General features: G+C 33.8%; 1 protein-coding gene across 6 annotated transcripts in view; it reads right to left on the bottom strand.

Annotated features, from left to right (window-relative positions):
• Dgkb (diacylglycerol kinase beta) overlaps positions 1 to 22,200 on the bottom strand; it is a 549,587-nt gene that overhangs the window by 458,585 nt on the left and 68,802 nt on the right. For 3 of the 6 annotated variants that reach the window (XM_048337833.1, XM_048337834.1, XM_048337835.1), the window contains exons 2-3: positions 9,675 to 9,751; positions 4,870 to 4,890 (exon numbers count right to left, since the gene is read on the bottom strand). In XM_048337833.1, coding sequence (XP_048193790.1) covers positions 4,870 to 4,890; positions 9,675 to 9,751 — 98 coding nt within the window. The remainder of the gene's footprint in view (positions 1 to 4,869; positions 4,891 to 9,674; positions 9,752 to 22,200) is intronic. The other 3 variants (XM_048337836.1, XM_048337837.1, XM_048337838.1) reach the window with 1 other exon arrangement.

The following is a 22,200-nucleotide window of genomic DNA, read 5'->3' as shown; positions in this document are numbered from 1 at the left end:
CTCACACAGTAAACAGACAACTCATTTTAGCTCTATTTTCTGAACACTGTAGCTAGGCCTTCATTTTCCTTCCCCCAAAATGAAACATTAAATTTTCTGGTTTATTGTCCAAATGGATAAAATTTATGTACAGCATTTCATATACATGAAAATAAAAAAAAACTAATACAAGGATTAACAAAAGAGTACTGTCTCAAGGAAGAGATATTTTTGTCATTGTAATTTGACTTTTTACTAGTACAGAGAAGTATGAAGTTCAGAGAATCTTCTTAAATCAGAACTTCAGGCTCATTCTGTCTTAGACATGATTGTAAGTTTTCTGCATTAGAAAGCATTGACAATTTCTAATTTCAGAAAACAAGATTTAAAACTAGTTAGTTAAGTTTTTAAAGCCTATTCCAGAGAGGAAAAAATGGAATTGGTATTTCTTCCATTCTTCAGTGACTTCTGGGAGATGATGTAGTATCATATATTGCTAAAGTGCTGACAGTGTGAACGAGTTCCTCCACCTTCCTCCATCATCTCTACTGGCACCAAATCTTCCTCTTTTATTTTCTGCTGTTGTAGGTGGTACACAATATTTTAAAGCTGACCATTCTTCATAGCCAACACTTGACTGACTTGGCTAATGAGAAATTATTCTTCCATTCCTTTCCTGAATATACAGTTTCCCTTTCTTTTTTCCCCTTCATAAAAGATTTTAGGACATGCAGATGATTGGATGTTTCTGATAAATGAATGAGGTCCTTGACTTACATATTTTCTTCATGCCAGGGATTAATGTTTTTTTTTCTTTCGTTTTCAGTACCAGAGTTTCTACTGCTATGTGATCGTTAAACATATGGGATTGTTTATGTGTTTATTAATTTAAAAAAACATTAATAAGAAAGGTTGGGCAAAATTTAATTGAATGGGTATTCAAAAATGGAATCAGATGAAAACTCAAATACATATGCACATACACAGTGTTAAAATTTTAAAAGTTGCCTTTCAATTTTGCTCTTTAAGAAATAGCCACAGACTATTTAGGAAGAGAAGAGAGGTAATATGGGGGAAAAATGAAAAGAAAAAAAAGAATAAAACACTAAAGGCTAAACTGTTTCTAAGAGTTGGCATAAATACAAAACATGGGTCTATATTTTCATTACTGTATTTCACCATCTGTACCCTTTTCTTTTAAATCCTCTGTAATGATAAAGAGATACCACTAATATTCATGTGAGTAGGGTTAATGTGAATGAAGATCCATGTCATTCCTTTGACTTCCTTTTGCAGTTTTGGATTGGAGACTCCCTCATAGACAGCCAATGGTCACTGGTGCTGCCCTGAACCAGGCTGCACTCCTGTGTTGGTACAAAGCTGTTATTGGCACACACAATGATTCTCCCATTAGGGAGCCTAAGTTTTAAGGAAAGGAATAAGGAAACAGAAAAGAAAAGGCTGTATGTAGCACATCAGATGTTATTGAGTCTTGTGCCAAGAGAGAGAGAGAGAGAGAGAGAGAGAGAGAGAGAGAGAGAGAGAGAGAGAGAGAGAGAGAGAGAGGGAGGGAGGGAGAGAGAGAGAGAGGGAGAGAGAGAGAGGAGAGAGAGAGGAGAGAGAGAGAGAGGGAGAGAGAGAGAATTCAAAAAAGAGAGGGAAAAATGTATATAATACAGGCATGGGGATTGCAGTTTTAAATCTGATGTTCACAAAATAAGCAAGTATGCTTTGATTACAGATCTAAAGAGAATGAGGGAATTTCCAAGTACTTGGAGGAAGACAATTACAGAAAGAATAACCAGTTGGAGCAAAGGCCCTCCCTGAGATGTAAGCATGTGTAGTACTAGATAAGTCAAAGCCTATCTGTTGACATGTGAGAGATCAAGTAGGATATAATATAAACAGAGAGCTACAATTTCACCATAGGGTGAGAGGAACAGTCATTGGAGAAATGTAGTGAAAAATCACATTTTAACATGACGTCACTCATTTTACTAGATTCATAGGCCATAAAGACAGTACTTGTTGTAAGGCAAAAGATAATCATTGACATTTTACATTTTTCTGAAAACACTTTTTGTGTTCTTAATTCTTAAATTAACTAAATAAATCATCAAACTACAATAGATTAAGTAAATCCCAAAACCACAAAAAGGGAATGACCTTGAATCATCTATCAATAACTGTATGTAAGGCTTAGATGTTTAAGATAAGCCCCTGTACAAGAAAATTATGATGACATGAGTTCCTCATTAGCTTCTAATTTGAATTAATTAGTTGATTCCTTAAACTATTTCTCCTTCATTTTATAGTCAAACTTAATTCATTATGCTCATCGGAAAATTGATGTTAAGACCATTGAGCCAACAGGTACACACATGTATGTGTTTAAATACGTAAATGTGTTGGCATGTTTGTGTGTGTATGTGTATTTATGCAGCATAGCTAATTTTCTAAGATATCAAGCATATATTTTTCTTTTGGTTTGGACTAGAGTTTGAACTCAAGGTTTCTTACTTGCCAACTAGCCCTCATCAACTTGATCTGGTTCCTTAGCACTTTTTTGATAGTGTAGTTTGTTTTTATTTTTTTTTTTCTGATAGTATCTTATGATTTTTCCCTGCACTAGCCTTGAACCATAATAATGCACCTATCAATGCCTCTTATGTAAATGGGATTGCAATTGTGTTCCACCATGCCCTGTGTACATTTATTATGTTAAAACACTTTCAGAAAAAAATTATGATTTTAAATATCTTATTTTTATGTGTATCTTGTGCTCTGAGTTCTTTTTATTATTTTAATTTTCTTAGAGCACTTTGGTAGTCATCTGAAATTTTGTGTAACATGTTTCTAAAGACTAAAACCCGTAAACATTTAAATTTAAGTTTTCAAGTGGAGGTTGGGTCATAAAAAATGTCTTAACACTTGACTAAAAATAATCCACAAGACTAGCTTTCCCTGGGAATAAAATATATGTAATTGAGGTTTAAACATGATGATCACAAAAAGCGAAGTTATTCTTTGAATAAAGGTTATAAGACATGAATTAGAAATGTATTTTTAAAATCATTCATGGCAAGAAAGACAATGATGCTCCAAGATATCAAAGTAATTGCACATTATGAATGATGAAGTGATGTGACATTAAATAGAATATTTTTATGGAAATATTTAATTTTGTTTGACAACTTCTATTATTTTAGGTTGTATAAAGGAGTGCCATTCATCAAAGTAGTTTATGAATACAGTACATTTTGATCAATGTCACCCCATTCAAAAATCTCACCCACCCCTTCCCTTGCTTCCTTATTTATCTTAATTTCAGGTTATGAATTGAATGTTTTTCCCATTCACCAAAGTAGTTTATGTATATAATGCATCTTGATCTATGTCATCACTTCACAATCTTCAACACCTTCAACCCACCCTTTCCCTATATTTCTCAATTCTGTAGTATATACAATGACTTCTTACTTGCATTTTCCCCTTTGCCCCTTCATTCTTCTATTTCTCTCACCTTCACCCCTTCCTCTCCTCTTGCAAGTATCCATTTTCAGATACTTGTTGGCCTTTTTGTTGGCCTTTGACTTACAGACTTATTGATTAATATGGAGAGCACAAATAATATGAACAGAATATTTTAATATGGTTTTCAAAATGTCTTGAAATCAATGGTATATACTCAAATAATGTGTGCTTAAGCTGAAATTTATTTTTTATTGTTGTAACTCTGTCTTGTCTTTTGATACTAGAAAGATTTTTTGTGAAAAATGAAACTCAATGATGATGTCATGTAAATGTATATATGCATGCCTAGGCATGCTCTTAATGAATAATATCACTTTTCCTCCATGTATTACTTTTATGATCACTGTTAAAGAGTACTTCCTGAGGGAGTATTCTCAACACAGGTATATGTTCAAGAAGATTTTCATATGTAGTATATAAGATCTAACACTATTTTACATCATGTATTTAATACTGCCTTTGACTCAGTGTATTTTTAAAATATGTACATTGGATGGCAAAATTCAAGGCTTCACTCAATTATCGTTTTGTAAAAAATGTAGAGTAATGAGGTGACACATACAATCAGATTCTTTTACCTCATAAATTGACAATGATTTTATTATATAGATAATATGTTGCCTTACGAGTAGTTGTGACAGGTACAGTTGCTGAATAAATGTTTAATATTTAGTAGTACAGGTGTGACTATGAAGACATAAAATAAAACCATTTACTCTGAGAAATTGCCCCCCTAAATATCATAAAGTCTATAGTATCTAAATTCTAGAATAAAGTAGTCTCCAAAAAGTCAGGGATGACTCAAAGAAGCCCTTCTTCTGAGATGGAGGCTATTTAATGCCATCATAGTCAGAGAGAAGCCTCTCAGTAATGCCTCTTCCTGTGAGACTCTACAATCTAGGTTTGTATCTCACCCCTGAGATCATTTTTCTATAGTCAACTGCACTTTAAATGTTGAGCATGAAATCATAGAGTTAGTTATTGATTTATGTATAAAACAAAACAAGGAGGCCCTACCATTTTATTTTTAATTAATTAAATCTACCATTGTAAACAAGTTAATTAAAATTCCTCAAATATTTGAGTCCAATATATCTTGGTGTCTGTAAAATTAAAGTCTATATTTTGAATCACTTTGTATTCTTTCAAAGTAACAATTTCTTCATTTAAGACCCTGGTTAGAACAATTTCTAACAAACCTGAGCTCAGTTATAACTTTGTGAGTATTGTAGGCTAACATACCATAGAAACCTTTTTGGTACATAGGTACAAATTAGTGATATAAAAAATAAGATCATAGTTTATATCAGGAAAAGGAAGGAAAGATAGATTTTAATAGAATAGAAAATGCCTTACTTGGTTAAGAATGTCTGGTTTCTGTGCATGCAAAGGAAGAAAGAATACATGTGTTAATGGAAGGTAATTTATACTCATTATCTCATATATGTGATTATTTCCATACAGGTCCAAATTTACAGATTAATTTAAAAATATACTCGAGACCCAAAGGTATCAAAATGAGGCTCCAAATCAGTATGCAGACTTTTTAAGCACTGCCCCAAAATATTAAATAAGAAAATGAGTGATGAGGAGGCAAGGAGCAATTTATGTTTTGCTAAACACCATGTGATTCTACTGTAAACTAAAATTTGAGAATCAGTCTTGAGATCAATCATGGAACTACGTAAGCCAATAGTTTCTAAAGACTCGACAGACTTAATTAATACTATGTACATAGTCTATAATATTATGTACATAGTCCATAGGATACAAAATGATAATACCATGCATAAAGATATATTGGGCTATGAATATATCCCAAACACTTAATATTTCCTTCTATTTGAGTAACACATCATCAACTTGCCCCATACCTTGGAAGACTACAAATCTTTTATATTTTGCCATGTTCTTTCCATTCTTTAGGTTTCAGTGGGACAACATGATATTGAATTGAAAACCCAAGATCAAAAAAAAGGAAAAGAAAAAGAAAGAAAGAAAACAGAGAGGAATGGAGAGAAATGTTTCATGCAACACCAAGCTGTTCTTTCTCATATACCAAATTCCACCACTATTTGAGATATTAATTTGTTCTATGTTTTCTGAAATCTTCTCTTTATAACTGTACCATAGAGTAATAATATTACTAACATGAAATTCACTTAAGACTAATAGATATTTCAGTTCTTGTGTTATTCAATATCTTTCCTTGCCCTTATTCTACTTATTTATGAGGGAATTTCTGCTCATTCCCTTGCCTCTTCAATGATGTGAAGAATAAGGACCATCAGCTTCAAGCTGAGACTCTAGAGAGCTAAGGGTATTTTTAATATATATATTTGTTTATTATCTTTAATTAGTCTCACATGAGTTTCAATCCAACGTAACTACTTCTGAGTTCAATATACTTTGACCAACACGATAGTCATCAGTTATCATTAGGATTCTACTTGGGTAATGTTGGAAATAGGTTTATTTTAAAACTTTGTAGTACTATTATTTTGGAAATCGCAGTCTTTCCTAAGATGTTTATTCTTAGAGAACTATTGATTATATTTCTCCTACTCAGTTTTTCAAGGAGTAATTACCAAAATGTCTTTAAGTGATACAAATATAAAAGATCAAACAGGTCATATTTTTTTAATCAAGGTACAATTTTTAATTCAGTAACTCAAGTGAATTAAAAGCAGAATGAAAAGGAAGGTGGTAGAAAAATGCGGAAGAAGTAAACAAGTTTGGCAAGAAATGTGCTTACTACCTTACATATGTAACTGTTACAACTCTGTACATCACCTTGACAATATTTTTTAAAGCAAAATGATGCATCTGCCACTGAAGTAGTGGATATACCCTTGAAAAACAAATGTTCTATTTGTGCAAATGTATTTTGTGTTGATGATACAAATCCTATTTGTTTTAGAAAATAAGGTATTGGTTATTTATTTTTAAAGTAAGATAGAATTAGTCACTTTTCTGTTTTTTCATGTAATAGATGCTCTATAAGGAGCTATCTATAACAAACAACTTTTAAATCAATTTGGCTACAGAGAATAATATTGTCACAAACCCAGTACAAGGAATTCTTTCATATATTTGGAGTAAGTTTTATGAAAATAAACCTCAGAACTTTTAGCTCCATTATCAACATTGTAGAATTTTTTTATTTATTTACAATTTGATTTAGGCAGTACTGGGGTTTGAACTCAGGGTTCTACCATTCCTATGCAAAGAACCTACCACTGAGTCACACTTTCATTCCAAAAAGAGATTTTCCTAGATGTTTTTTGTTGAATTTTATAAAACATATACTTGTTCTTAAAATAATTATATAAGCTTTAATTTTTCTCCTGAGTAGAGATTCCTAAAAATACTAAGAGTAGTGTTTTATTCTGTCTCGGTTTTGGACTTCTTGGGTAATAATAACATCTAGCTTTCTACATTTCAACTGTCCATCATCTCTTTTGGGGTGGAAAAGGAGAAATGTCAGTTCTGGGACTTGAACTCATGGCCTGGGCATTGTCCTGGAGCTTTTCTGCTCAAGACTAGTTCTCTACCACTTGAGGCTCTGTTCCACTTTTGACTTTTTTAGTGATTGACTGGAGATGAGTGTCTCATAGACTTTCCTATCCAGGCTGGTTTTGAATTGTGATCCTCAGTTTTCAACCTCATGAGTAGCTACATTATCTTAATAATGCATTTAACATAATTTTACATACATGGAGAGATAGTGTACTTTTCAAAGGCTCTGTGTCTAACAATGAACTAGAAATTCTATACAAAGGTGAATTAGAAAATGTAAGGTTGTTGATGAGCCTCATGAAACATATATTACACATTGATACTAAGCCATAAAGAAATGACTTTGGCAACCACAATGGAGATAAAGTCAGTTTTCAAATGGATTTCTTCAGGGAGAAAAAGTAATCATTCATCTCTATGTGGAGATTATATAGGAATCAGTCTCCTCTTCCTTCCCCTCCCCTGCCCTCCCTCCCCTCCTCTCCCCTCTCCTCCTCTCCCCTCCCATCTCCTCCCCTCCCCTCCCCTCTCCTCCCCTCCCCTCCCCTCCCCTCTCCTTTCCTCTCTTCTCCTCTCTCTTCTTTTGTTTGTCAGTCATGGAGCTTGAGCCCAGGCTTGGGTACTGTCTTTGAGCCCTTCTGCTCAAGGCTAGCTCCCTACCACTTTGTGACACAGTATCATTTCTGGTTTTCTGGTGGCTAATTGGAGTTAAGAGTCTCACAGACTTTCCTACCCTGAACCAAGATCCTCAGATCATAGCCTCCTGAGTAGCTAGGATTACAGGCATGAGCCACCCACATATGACTAAGAATGAATCTTTAAGTGTTATTGTGATAGGATTAGTGGCATTTGCAGGGTTTGTAGCAATTCAGTGAAGCTGATTTTCCTCCTCTGCTTCCTTATACTTAGAAAATTCCAGTCCTGCAAGTTTCTCTGCCAAGATTATTTCTTTTTATCTCTAGTATTTTTCTAACATTCAGAAAAATAAAATGTAAGGGAAATGCATGGCATATACATGTTATAGTAACATATTACTGGCTATAAAATTACTCTAATTTTCTCATCATGATAGTCGGTAAACGTATTCAATTATAAAAGAATAGAAATCATTTTTTAAAAACTATAATAATATAATGCAAATAAGAAAAAAATGACATGAAAATGGTCGTATCTCTAACCCCAGTACTGACAGGACTACAGCAAGAGGATTGTTTCCAATCAGCCTGGGATGTATCATAAGGCCTTGCAAAATAAATAAATAAATAAAAATAAAACAAACAAAAACACCTAACAATTGAGTAAAAAATCTAAATAAAATATTATATAAAATACAGTTAACTATGACAAATTTTGATTATAAGACAGTATGCATGTTCTGAGTTTAGAGTTTAGATGGCCTGGAATAACTAAAATTAATTTCAACGTGATCTAGAGAAGTACACACTTGCAAATATGTAAAAAACAAACAATGAGAATACATAAGAAATTATACTTTGTTCTGAAAACCAATGTATCTTGATGATACATATAAAGTAACTTTTCTTCTGTAGACAGAAGTTCAGTTGATTTCCAAATAACACAAAATACCTGCTGGGGGAAGCTCCCAATGAACTAAATGTAATGATGCTCAAGCTTTCAGAATGCTCTATTTCTCATGCTAATGCTCTAGCATTAAATGGTAACCTAACATAAAGGTGGGAAAGTAAAAGAATTTGTAAGAGTAACTTTGTTCAAAAGTAACTCATAAGTTAATCAAGCTTATTTTTCTTCCTTTCTTTCTTTTCTTTCTTCTGCTTTTTTTTTTTTTTTTTTTTTTTTTTTTTGCCAGTCATGGGGCTTGAACTCAATGCCTGAGCACTGTACCTGGCTTCTTTTTGCTCAAGGCCAGCACTCTACCACTTGAGCTACATCACCAAGCACCACTTCTGGCTTTTTCCATGTATGTGATGCTGAGAAATCAAACCCAGGGCTTCATGTATATGAGGCAAGCACTCTACCACTAGGCCATATTCCCAACCCTAGATAAGTTTCTACAAGGAAAGAATTTCAAGAACTCAAAAGTTGACAGATAGTAGGTAGGGAGAGAAATTACTTTCAAATGGCAGCTCTTTAAGATGATTCAAGCCATTAAAAACTTTTCATTTCAAAATCTCTCTCTCTTTTTTTTTCCTGAAAAGAGTAATCCCTGTGCTTCAGGCTAATGTCCTTTTTGAGTTTTAATAGGTACATCATAGAGTGAGAGACATCTTCCCTTTCTTCTATGTGATTTTATTTCCTGACTTATAGACAAAAGGGACTCTTGGCACTATATTACAATAATATTCATGTTTTCCAAGCACACACTATAGAGGCATGATTATTTTTATAGGAAATTTTGAGTGAAAATATAGTGTCTTCAAAGTAGTACTATATTTTCTTATGAATTCTATTTTGCTTATGTATGGCAGAGGATTGTTTATGGTATATGAGATATATACATGCATGTATATATGTAAGTATATATACATGCGTGCATATATACTATAATATATTTATATGTGTGTAGACACACATATACATATAAATATCTTCAAGAACACTTCATAAAGAAATACCTCTCTCCAAGCATATAGACAAAACTGATAGAGAAAAAACAGCTTTACCCCTTCAGGATTGTACTTCGCAAGCACCCCATTACCATGGAATTCTTCCAAAACATCTTTCAATTTCTTTGTCGAATCTATAAAAAAATGGAAAATATGTAAAGTGTTTACATATGCTCATTACAGATATACTCCACATGTAAAGATGTAAAATATCACCAACAAAAATCAAATTTAGAGAAATGTCTTCTCAGATCCTTTGACTAATTCTAACAGAGTTGTTTACTGTGTTAAAATTCTGTATTTCTGTGTTTCTTTTCTTGAAGTATGTACAGCTTCCTATGAATTTATTTTCCAGTAAATACTTTGCTAGCACATTTGCCTGTAATCAGAGTTAATTTATTGTCACACCTCCTGCTACATTTTAAATTGCTGTAAGACAAAAATGGTATGTTTTCATTTTTTCTCAGATTTCTGTTTTATTAAAAACTTGAAACACTGGAATTGTAATAAATATTGGGATTCAGCTTGGGGTAAGGCTCTGTAGTAAAGAGCTGGTTTAGCGTATGCAAGCATCTCATTTCTACTCTAGCCCTACTATAAAAGACTGGGATTACAACGATTAAATTAGTCCCTGAATTACAACAAAATACGGTCATTGCTTTGAGATGTATCTTCTCAGAAACATATGCTACCAGTGGGCAGTGATTGTATATTCAAAAATTTAAGCTGATCTCTTATTTCCAAACTCTTCTTTGTAGATGATAAGGTTACAGTCTTTAGCAGAAACCTTTTATTTTTGCTTTCAAATTCAGATGTAGTCTCCCTACATGGCTGCAGAGACACAAATTTACACCAATGTATGCATTCTACAATATCAAACCCAGCTATTCTGATGTTAACTATATCATAGTCCAATAATAAAGTGGAAGTGGGAGAAAAAACTCCACGGGTTTCTTATTTATAAGCTTCTAGAGAACTTGGAAGGCATTGCCGATGGATAGCCTTTACATTTCAGGCTTCTTGAAGAGTAAATAACATATTCCACAATAATTTATAAATGTTCCAGGGACAGTACAAGCTGTTAAAATTGTTTGTATCATATTTTATTGGCATATTGGTCTAATTAATTTATACTGGATTATTCCTGGTAGAAAGATTATAATTTATATCAAGAAAAAAAATTTCATACACCTAATTCTTACTTCCAAGAACTAGGGTTCAACTATAATCTTGATTTGAGACAATTGAATTCCTATTCAGATGACTCAGTATCAATTCAATGTGTTCGTTTTCTAATTCTCAAGTTCCATTCCCGCATCTTGACATGAAGGATTCCTAGGAACTGAGTCACACTTCACAATCCATTTGGAACATTAGTTTCTTCTTCTACCTCTGTCTCAATAACATCAGATGGGCTCTGTTTCTCCAGAACTAAGCACTTGACTAGCCCAGACAATTTTCTGCAGATGAGTATTTTGATATAAAATACCACGGGGACACAGATATCTGTAACCTTTCAGCAGAATTCCCTTATATAAACTGTCTACCTCTGCTTGGATTTTCAGTTGCAATATGCTACGAAATTTCTACTACTATTTTACCGACAGTTGTGAAATGACGTGCATGTCTTATTTTGCAATTTAGCCAGTTGTCCATTTTTTCCAACCATACACCACTATAAACACTCTTCTCCTTTTGTTTATGCCAACTCTGGCTTATGCTCCTTACAAAACAACTTTGGTGGGGAAAAACAAAAACAAAAACAGAACAACAAAAACAACAGCAGAATGGATCCAGGTTTGGGTTTGACCTGCCCTTCAGGACAAGACAGATGTTCACTAACGAAGTAACACTTAGATGACAAACCTACAAGTAAAATATGGCATAAGTTACATCACAGCTAGCAACAAAGGTTCAAGGAAAAGAACACAATGACAGAATCTGGCCTCAGCAACGCTGAGAAATGCAGGCAGGCAGCCAAGCATCCAGGCAGCTGTGAGCTGAAAGATCAATTCACAGTTAATACGTATCTGTAATAGGATAAAGGTCTAGTGACCAGGAAGATTGGCAAATGAAGTGCTAGGCAGCCAGGTGCTCAGCAGCCAAGTTCAAACAGCTATTTAATATTTGAAATAGGGATCAGGATGAATGCTCAGTACAGATGATTGTGCCTCCTAGAAAACAAAACAAACAAACAAACAAACAAAAAGACTGACTTAGGAGCAATTCCAAGACACAATTGCTTGGGCAATAGGACAAGAAACCTTGAGAATTCTATGGATACATACTGCTAACAGATTGCAATATCAATATTCCTAGGAAGTGATTTAATAATAATAACCACATCAGAAAGAATATTTTTGGGTGGGGGGAGGTTATATTTTCTTCCACCATAAGCATCACTGAAGAAAAGAGTTGGTACGAAGTCTCGAAATGGGAATCATTCTTTCTATTCAGCAAACATCTTTGTTAAGTAATAGGACTGAAGAAGTGGATATCAGAACTGATGGGGTAACTTTTCTCTTGCAGCTTGTCTCTTGCTGTGGTACCTGAGAAGTTCCATGAACTCTAAAGGGCCCACAGTTTGTGGAGTCTTTCATGTTGTCAGAATCATGTAAATAAACAATGATGTGAGAATTAACATATTATCCAATAAAAAGTTTAATATTCAATTATTACTTTGACAATATTCTAAGTTTTATAGAACTTTTAAGAAAGTGAAATTTCATTTACATTATAGAATTGAAAACAAGTGAATATGTGTTAATATTTGTAAAATACCCAGTGGGTCTCATGCTACATGATCTACGAAACATTTTAATATCCATAACATTTCTGTAAGCAGCTATTACGATATAAATGAACTTCTGTGATTTCATTGTCTCTTTGCTTCTTTATTCTACAAGATGCAACAAATACTCATCAAATTCACCTTGAATGTATCATGGAATACTAAGAAAATGTAAAGCTGGATATTTGGACTCCACAAGGTTAACCAATGTCCTGGTCATATTTTTAACCTGTCTGTCACTAAGTATGGTATTTAAATTTCAAATAGTGATGGAAATCGCAATGTTGTATCTGGAAGAGTATAATATCTAATGTTCCTATCCCTTTCTCCAAGTTGGAAATGACTCCTGACACCCAATTTCCCTCTAAACTTCCCTTTCACCTTCAGATAGATGTAAGTGCAAACTAAACCTTCTTGGCAAGACAGGAAAGTAAATGAGACACAAATACTTAAAAAATAATTATTTTTATACTTTTCATATTTACAATTCAATATTCAACCATCCAATGACCAAGGCATCCCATAAGAATGGAACTCTTTCTGTATTCATGATATATCTTTGTCTAGGGTTTCCTTCATTCGCATATAAAGTCAAAATATAAGGTCTGTTTTCATTTATCTACTACCTTTTCAACAAAATCTTTCAGGATCCTATAGTAAGCACTTATCCTGCCAGATGCCAGTTGCTCACACCTGTAATCCTAGCTATTCAAGAGACCTGAGTATCACAGTTCAAAGTCAGCCCAGGCAGGAAAGTCTGTAAGACTCTTACCTTCAAGTACCCACCAGAAAACCAGAAGTGACACTGTGACTCAAGTGGTAGAGTGCTAGCCTTGAGCTGAAAAGCTCAGGGACAGTGGCCATTTCCAGAGCTCAAGCCCCACAACCAACCAGAAAAAGAACTTATCTTTCTTCAAAGACTTTGTGATAACAATTCTGGCAGCTATATTAGATCAATGTATTGAATACAATTAACACCATTACTTACAGTTTTCTATGTAGAAAGATTTAAAGTAAAATGGGTTTTTGTTAGTAGATTTAAAATTCACAAGTTCACCAAATATGTTTTCCCAGAAAAAAAGTATTGCTTGTTCAAAATTGCATAGCTGAAATCACGCAAATCAATGAATTTAAAGAAGTATGTACTTTTGTATGACTTAAGCTTGTTATCTTTGCTTTGAAAACAAAGAGAATCTTAGAAATTATTCAAGGAAGCCAGTTAGAAGTCTATGACTTTTATTTATTTGATTCACATAATTTTATTATTTTTACTACAAAAATATTTGTCCTCCTTTGATCAAGGGGGAAGATGGTAAAAGGGTTGACATCGATGAAGATGCATTGTACTTACAAATCAATTTGTTGAATGGCAATTCTTTATTACAACTACTTATAGATAACAAAACATTATTTTAATAAAATAACAAAAGTACAATAAAAATAATCTTAAAAATTGTTTTATTTTACTCAGTTTTATGGTTATATTTTAAACCAGACCTAGAATACTCATAAAATATATATGTTGCTTTATGTGAAAAGCTCAAAGTATATTCAACTTTTGGCATAATTTATATATTTCAAGTAGTTATAGCAAGAATGAGTTTTAAAGAAGAGCAGTAAATTACTTACGATGGAGATTTAGAGTAAATCATAATAAAAAGAAAACTACAAAGCAGAACTGGAAAAAAGCATAAATGTTTTGGAAATATATTTTCATTGTGGCTCATGCAAAAATCCTGTTTTTGTTTGTTCCAAACAAAAAATTAGTGGTCATAGTTTCTAAAAGAAATTTGTTAACTCTACCATTAGCAAGAAGTCATTAACATGTAAAATCCATTCCTTTCCATTTTTCCATTTTTATAAATCATATTTTTCAAATGACTGAGTATAAGTGCCTAATCTAAACTTTAATTTAAAATGCTTCTCAGTGTCAACATGGCTGTACACTGGCTAAAGAGGAGAAAAATAACCACATCCTCTGAGCTTTTGAATGTCTTAGGAGCTAGGACATGATGGATATTATTAACTAGATGCCCTTATCATCTGGGCTGCCAGACTCAAAATGACTTTTCTAATCATAACCTTGATTTTAGGTTATTTTCAAGTGTGTGTGTGTGTGTGTGTGTGTGTGTGTGTGTGTGTGTGTGTGTGTGTGTGTTGCTCTGGGATATGAACTCAGGTCCTGGGTTCTTTCCCAGAGCTTTTTTTGTTCAAGACTAGACCTCTACCAGTTTAGTGACATCTCCATGTCTGGCTTTTTTTTGGTTAATTGGAGACAAGAGTCTCATGGACTTTCTTGCATGAGATGGTTTCAAACCACAATCATCCAGTATCAGCCTCCAGAGTGGCTAGGATTACAGGCATGAGGCAGTAGCACCTATCAATTTTTATAAAAGAGATACTTTCAACTTTCTTTTTTAGTTCAACAATACAAAGAAATGTAGTATAAAGAGAAGGAGAGTGATAAGAGGGCATAAGATTGAATTATTGTAAACACATACAGATATGTCACATTGAAATCACCCCAGTATAAATAATGTACGTTAATAAGCTTTATTTGTGTATGTATTATACACTGTGCCAACTTAAATTTTTTGTTATGGGAAATTCTTTCTCATGGGCAATAGTGTTAAATCAAAACATTTAATGAAATGCACTTAGAAGTTATTATTTTGAATATGTACATTATTAAGGCATTTTCAACCCACACTAGTTCAGAAGATGGCAATTGTATCTAATTTTTTGAGCTTTTGTGTGGGTGGCAAAACAAGAACTGAGAAACCGTTGGGTTGGCAACAATACTGTATTCTCTAGTCACAGTGCTAATAGCATCCTGTTTTAGAACAATACAAAAGTACTAAATTTTCCAATTAGTTTCTAAATGGAAAAGAAAATTTCAGAGCTCTGTACAGTAGAAATAGGCACAATATTCAGCAAAGTAGGAAAGCAAAAAATGTACTAGCCCCACTCCTGTACATACCGTAAAGAATAAAATTTGCTCATAAACCTAAAAAGAACACCAAACTTCAAAACACTGCCTGAGATCTTTAATTCTGATTGAAAATGAGAGAAAAGTTTCATGTTATTTTGTGGCTTTATGTAACATGGTATTTGCCTTCTTAGGAAGCTTTGAAAGTTAAAGGACAGAGAAAAGTAACACCATAAACATAATCAGTAGTTGACAGATTTGCTTCTATACCTTAGCCTTTAGATTGCCATAAGCTGGTCTTGTAACGCCAACTACTTTTTTACCCTCTAATATTGAGAACATTCCAGCTAGATATTAGATTCTCAGGTGTTAAGACTATCTCTATCAGATCAAGTACAAAGGGATTTCAGGATCTCTCACAGTCAACATTCTTACACTGGGATGTCTGCTGTAAAAGCTTTCAACAAACTTTTTCCATAATTTACTATCAGTAAAAACCTGCACCAATATCAGCTCGATGTGTAGGCTGTTCTGAGAAGAATGGACTCCCACTCATCTTAGCTGGATCTCAGGTATTCATCTGATAAGACTGAAGAAATTTCCATGCATTCCAAGCACTTTTGAAGATGTTAAAAGAAAAGTTAAGAAAAGGTCATGGGTGATGATATACTTAAAAACAAGACTGAGTTGGTTGAGAGATTCCATGTTCCTGTAACAATGAACGTATTAAAACCAAACGTGTACAGTTCCTGTGAGTGAGTCTGCCCTATTCATCAAAACAGAGAAAAACAGGGTTCCTTGACTACAAACTTCAACTATCCAAAAAATCTCAGTCGTGTAGACATTGTTCTTTTTTGTTTCTTTTAACTGAAAACCATCTTATACATTCATTTAATTTTTAAAAGTTACCAAGAACATAAAATCTTTCAAAGTTAACACTACTTGGTGTTTTGTAAAAATAAAAATAACTACTTATTTAATAATTTTAAGACAAGTGATATTTATTCTCCCCGAAGTCTTCAGCCCAGAGGTGGAAAACCAATTATCACAGAGTTAGTTCTTTCTGAAGACTTGGTGGAACTGTTCTATTCTTGTCCAGTAATTTCTAGGAGCTGCTGGAATCTCTTGGTGGTACTTGTCTTGTGGACTAAGGAAGCCCTCTCTCTCTCTCAGCTCTTATTCATTCTATGTTTTGTTGGACCGGTTGCCACTGGATTCAGAAGCTGTCCATCTTAAACCCAAGATAATCCATTGAGAGACTTAATTGCATTTTAAAGACTGGTGTCCCAAATATAAATATCCTTAGCTACCAGAGGTTTGACTTGGAAATCTTTTTTTTTTAATATGATTCAACTCACTAGATGCTAGTTTTAGAGGGGAAAATTGATGTTACCATCAATCAAAACTATCCAAGCATTTCTGCATTAAAGAAAATCTTTAGAAGAATTTGGTAACATTTTTGTAATTGCATGTTAGTTTAGATCATTTGAAAGCACATTAAAAACTGGTAATTTGAAAAAATGTCCATAATAAATGAGAGGGAGACAAAAATAGGAGGAAGAAGGAAGAAGGATAAGAAGGAAAAGAACTGGGTAGCAAGGTCTCAGACCAATACAGCATTACAAATGTATACTGATATTAGAACTAGGGAAGGGAAAGGGAATAACAAAATTGAGAGACAAAGGATAAAGATAAATGACTCCAAAAGCAATACTTACAAAACTAGTTAGTGTAAACCAACTGAACAACTCATGGGGGAGGGGGGCGGGGGAGGGAGAAATGAGGGATGAGGTAACAAATTGTACAAGAAATGTACCTATTGCCTTATTATGAAACTATTATGAACCCCCCTGTACATCACTCTGACAATAAATAAGTAATTATTCAGAAAAAAATCTCCTTCAGACCAAAGAGGATTTCCCTAGCTGACCATGACCAATTAAAATGTTCTGTTAGTAAAACATGTTGATTCTCATCATTCCCACCCATAATTATTGTCTCTGGGTAAATACTAGAGCAAATGAAAACTACAATGCCTAAACGATCAGAAAGGATTCAGCCCTCATGTAAGAGTCATCCTGTCATCAGTCCACAAAACTCCAACTGAAAAAAAAATGCAAACACAGCTCTTCTGATTTTTTCCAGCAAACCCTGGAAAGATTTCAGTGCATCCTGCTAGTATTGCTAATTATGAGATGATATCCAAATGACTTTTATGTCTCCCAATATCATGCTTATTACTGAAGCCAAAAGATTTGAAAGGCATATTCTCTGATATTGATGATGCTATATTCTTAGTAGATATGAATGAAAATGACTCTCCTTTAATAAAAAAAAAAATTAATGCACCTGATAGCTAGAAGGCATTTGATTGATCAATAGAGTTACAAGAAGGGCCTATGCTTCATAATAAAACATGAAGCAAACAAAAAAAAAATCTGTGGTTTGTCACTGAATTTCCAGAATTGTTGTGACCAAAGCTACACGATGAAACTATCTTTAACCAGCATAGATGTGCAATATCCTGCACTGAGCAATGAAAATATAGATACAATTACATACAGTCTTTATTATACTCATATTTGCTACTTGGAAAAAGAGAAAGATATTTGAAGGAAACTTTTACAATAACTTTTATGCAGTAGTATTGATTACATGTTTCATCTCTTTCTATTTCCCACTGAACCTAACCTGGAGTTCTTCAATGCTTAAAAACAACAACAAAGAAAAACCTTGCTTGCTAATTATGCTGTTTCTTGAAGTTACTTTTATCCATGTGTTTTTAACAAATGTGTTCATTTTTTAGAAAGAAGATGTAATTTGTTTATAATACACAAATACTTTACAAGGCAGAATTGTTAAATTTTGTACATGTAAATAATGTTTAAAAGACTAATGATTTGGTACTTTATGTTATACAAGTTTTTGTTGAGTTCTATATAGGTTTTAAAATATTTATTATTACTTGAGAAATTCTGGTTGAATGTTTTTATAGGTTTAGATACATTTTTATTAAAATAATAGCAACCAGGTCTTTCTTATTGAAGAAAATTAATATTCAATAAATTTTAATAATGTAGCAAGCATAAAAAATAAAAATGAATGCATTGCCTAGGAGAAAAAAGAAGTACTAAAAAGTATGTGGTCAATAAATTCCAAGTAAGTGAAAGTTCACAAAGAAGCTAATAAAGAGACCACAAGAGAATAAAATAAAATATAGACACTGGAGCATAAATACATAGATTAGAAAGTCTAATGAAACTTGAAAAAAAATCATTATCCGCCATATAAAGTAACCAAAAAAAAGGGTCTATTCTTCATGTCTATCATGCAAATGTAAAATGTCAACAGGGAAAGACAAAGTTATGATCAACTTTCCTGTTCTTAAGGGAAATTACTAGAGATGAGTATTTGAGGACTTTTATAGTTAACAAGAGATGATATCACCAGGCAAGGGTCCATACATACAAATGTTTACACTGGGAAATTCAAAGTGAACTGAACTCTTTTTTGTTATATCCTGTAACATAAACATCATGATAAAACATCACGATAAACGCATAGATAATAGATAGAGATACTTGATTCACAGATTTATTCTACCTACATTCACAGAATTTTTTTAGAATCCACATTTTTTCTTGTGTTCTTGCACACCTAATTCAAAGAGAAACTTTCCTAGATACTAAAGAGCTCATTTTCTTAAAGGTATGAGTTTCTTAAGTGAGATTCACATCGTAAAATTTGTGATCTCCAGCCAATTGCCTCCTTTGTTTGTTTGTTTGTTTTCTTTACTTCTATTAGGGATATTTAACTTCACTTCGAGAACTGAGAACAACCAGGACCAGTGAAGAGCCTGTCTGAAATATTAAGCTTAGGGCTGGGAATATGGCCTAGTGGCAAGAGCTCCTTCCGTATATACAAGAAGGCCTGGGTTCGATTCCCCAGCACCACATATATAGAAAATGGTCAGAAGTTGGGTATTGTAATTCCTCCAGCACTGTTCTTTCTGCTTAGGAGTGTTTTTGCTATTCTAGGTCTTTTATTGTTCCATATGAATTTCTGGATTGCTTCCTCTATTTCATTAAAGAATGGTGTTGGGATATTAATGGGTATTGCATTGAATTTGTAGATAGCCTTTGGCAATATTGCCATTTTGATTATATTAATCCTCCCAATCCAGGAGCATGGGAGGTTTTTCCATTTTCTTAGTACCCAACTTCAAACTGTATTATAAAGCTATAGTAATAAAAACAGCTTGGTATTGGCACCGGAACAGGCCTGAAGACTAATGGAACAGAATTGAAGACCCAGAATTAAACCCACAGAACTACGCCTACTTAATCTTTGATAAAGGAGCTAAAACAATAGTATGGAAGAAAGATAGCCTCTTTAACAAGTGGTGCTGGCAAAACTGGCTCAACACATGCAACAAACTAAAACTAGATCCTTATATATCACCCTGCACCAAAATCAATTCCAAATGGATTAAAGACCTTGAAATCAAACCAGGCACCCTGAAAACACTAAAGGAAGGAGTAGGAGAAACACTTGGGCTCCTTGGCACAGGACAGAACTTCCTTAACAAAGACCCTGAAAGGCTACAAATCAAAGAAAGGTTGGACACATGGGACTGCATCAAACTGCAGAGCTACTGCACGGCAAAGGACATAGCTCTCAAGATAAACAGAAAGCCCACAGACTGGGAGAAGATCTTTACCGGACATTTAACAGACAAAGGCCTCATCTCTAAAATATATGCAGAACTAAAAAAATTACCTTCTTCCAAAACAAAACCGCAAAGAACCAATAGCCCCCTCATCAAGTGGGCTAAAGACTTACAAAGAAACTTCTCTGATGAGGAAATGAGAATGGCCAATAGACATATGAAAAAATGCTCTACATCACTGGCCATAAAGGAAATGCAAATCAAAACAACATTGAGATTCCATCTCACCCCAGCAAGAATGTCATATATCAAGAAAACTAATAATAACAGCTGTTGGAGGGGATGTGGCCAAAAGGGAACCCTACTTCATTGTTGGTGGGAATGTAAACTGGTTCAGCCACTCTGGCAAGCAGTATGGAGATTCCTCAGAAGGCTCAATATAGAACTCCCCTATGACCCAGCAGCCCCACTGTTGGGTATCTATCCAAAAGCCCACAAACAAAATCACAGTAATGCCACCAGCACAACAATGTTCATCGCAGCACAATTTGTCATAGCGAGAATCTGGAACCAACCCAGATGCCCCTCCATAGATGAGTGGATCAGGAAAATGTGGTACATATACACAATGGAATTTTATGCCTCTATCAGAAAGAATGACATTGTTCCATTTGTAAGGAAATGGAAGGACTTGGAAAAAGTTATACTAAGTGAAGTGAGCCAGACCCAAAGAAACATGGACTCTATGGCCCCCCTTATTGGGAATAATTAGTACAGGTTTAGGCAAGCCATAGCAGAGCATCACAAGGCCCAATAGCTATACCCTTATGAACACCTAAGATGATGCTAAGTGAAATGAACTCCATGTTATGGAAACAATTGTTATATCACAGTTGTAACTACTTTCAACGTCCTATGTGTATGTGTAGTTTCTATTATTGATGATGTTCTTGTATCACCTTCCTATGGTTGTACCTACACTATCTCTGTAATCTTATCTGAGTATATTGGAAACCGTGTTTACTGGTATTGGAAGTAGGAAATTCAAAGGGAATACCAAATTTGAGAGACACAGGGTAAAAAAAAGAGAAATAACTACAAAAGCAATACTTGCAAAACTGTTTGGTGTAAGTGAACTGAACACCTGGGGGGGAGGGAAAGGGGGGGAGGGAGGGGGGCATGAGGGACAAGGCAACAAACAGTACTAGAAATGTATCCAATGCCCAATGTATGATACTGTAACCTCTCTGTACATCAGTTTGATAATAAAAATTTGAGAAAAAAAAAAAAGAAAATGGTCAGAAGTGGCGCTGTGGCTCAAGTGGCAAAGTGATAGCCTTGAGCAAGAAGAAGCCAGGGACAGTGCTCAGACCCTGAGTCAAGGCCCAGGACTGGCAAAAAGAAAAAAAAAAGTCAGAAATACTAAGCTTAGAAGATTTTCAAGCCCAGAATGAATGTTGAAGTTGTTATTGTAATAAGCAGTAATGGAGAAAGAATACAAAAGTACTTTTTCCAATGTTAGAGATGTTCTAGAGTAATACCATTTAAATAAGGAGAATACTACTTAAATAAGAATACAAAGAAATTGAACCTTATTTGTTAACTTGCACGTGTTTTAGCAAAAGTAAACCATGTAAACACATACAAAATTATAGAATTTAAATCATTTGCATATTTACTCCACTTAAACACATAAAATTACAAGGAAAAAAGCATCAAGGGAAAGTGGTATGAAACTAAGATTGTTATGTAAAATATTTTTGAAAATCTTATTCATTAATGAATATTGTTATTTTAATAATGTATCAATTTTTTCAAATACTGCTTCCAATGCTGTTACCTGATTAATGGCTTTTAGGTAACTAAGCCTTTGAAAATACTGTTTAAGTCTTAATTCAACTTACAAGGATACCAATCATAATGTTTTCAATCTTACAATCTATATAGTGACATTCATGGTCTTCTTGAAATCATTCAATATCCTAAGAAAATCTGTGTTAATAAAGACAGATGGTCAACTAAGTGAAATTGGCAGCCAATTTATCTAAATTTGTCAGACTTTTGAAAATAATTTGTTATTGTCTTCAAATTCAGTTTCTTCCTTCCCTGTTTTTAGTCTTCTTGCCATAACAGATTGCGTTACATACCTTGGTTATTATTGTCCAGATTGATTTCGTATTAAATGATATGTTTT

The sequence above is a fragment of the Perognathus longimembris genome, chromosome 2 (assembly GCF_023159225.1).
Source record: "Perognathus longimembris pacificus isolate PPM17 chromosome 2, ASM2315922v1, whole genome shotgun sequence".
In the NCBI taxonomy this organism is placed as follows: domain Eukaryota; kingdom Metazoa; phylum Chordata; class Mammalia; order Rodentia; family Heteromyidae; genus Perognathus; species Perognathus longimembris.
The sequence above is the reverse complement of the archived record's forward strand: the minus strand, read 5'-3'. Positions and strand labels throughout refer to the sequence as shown.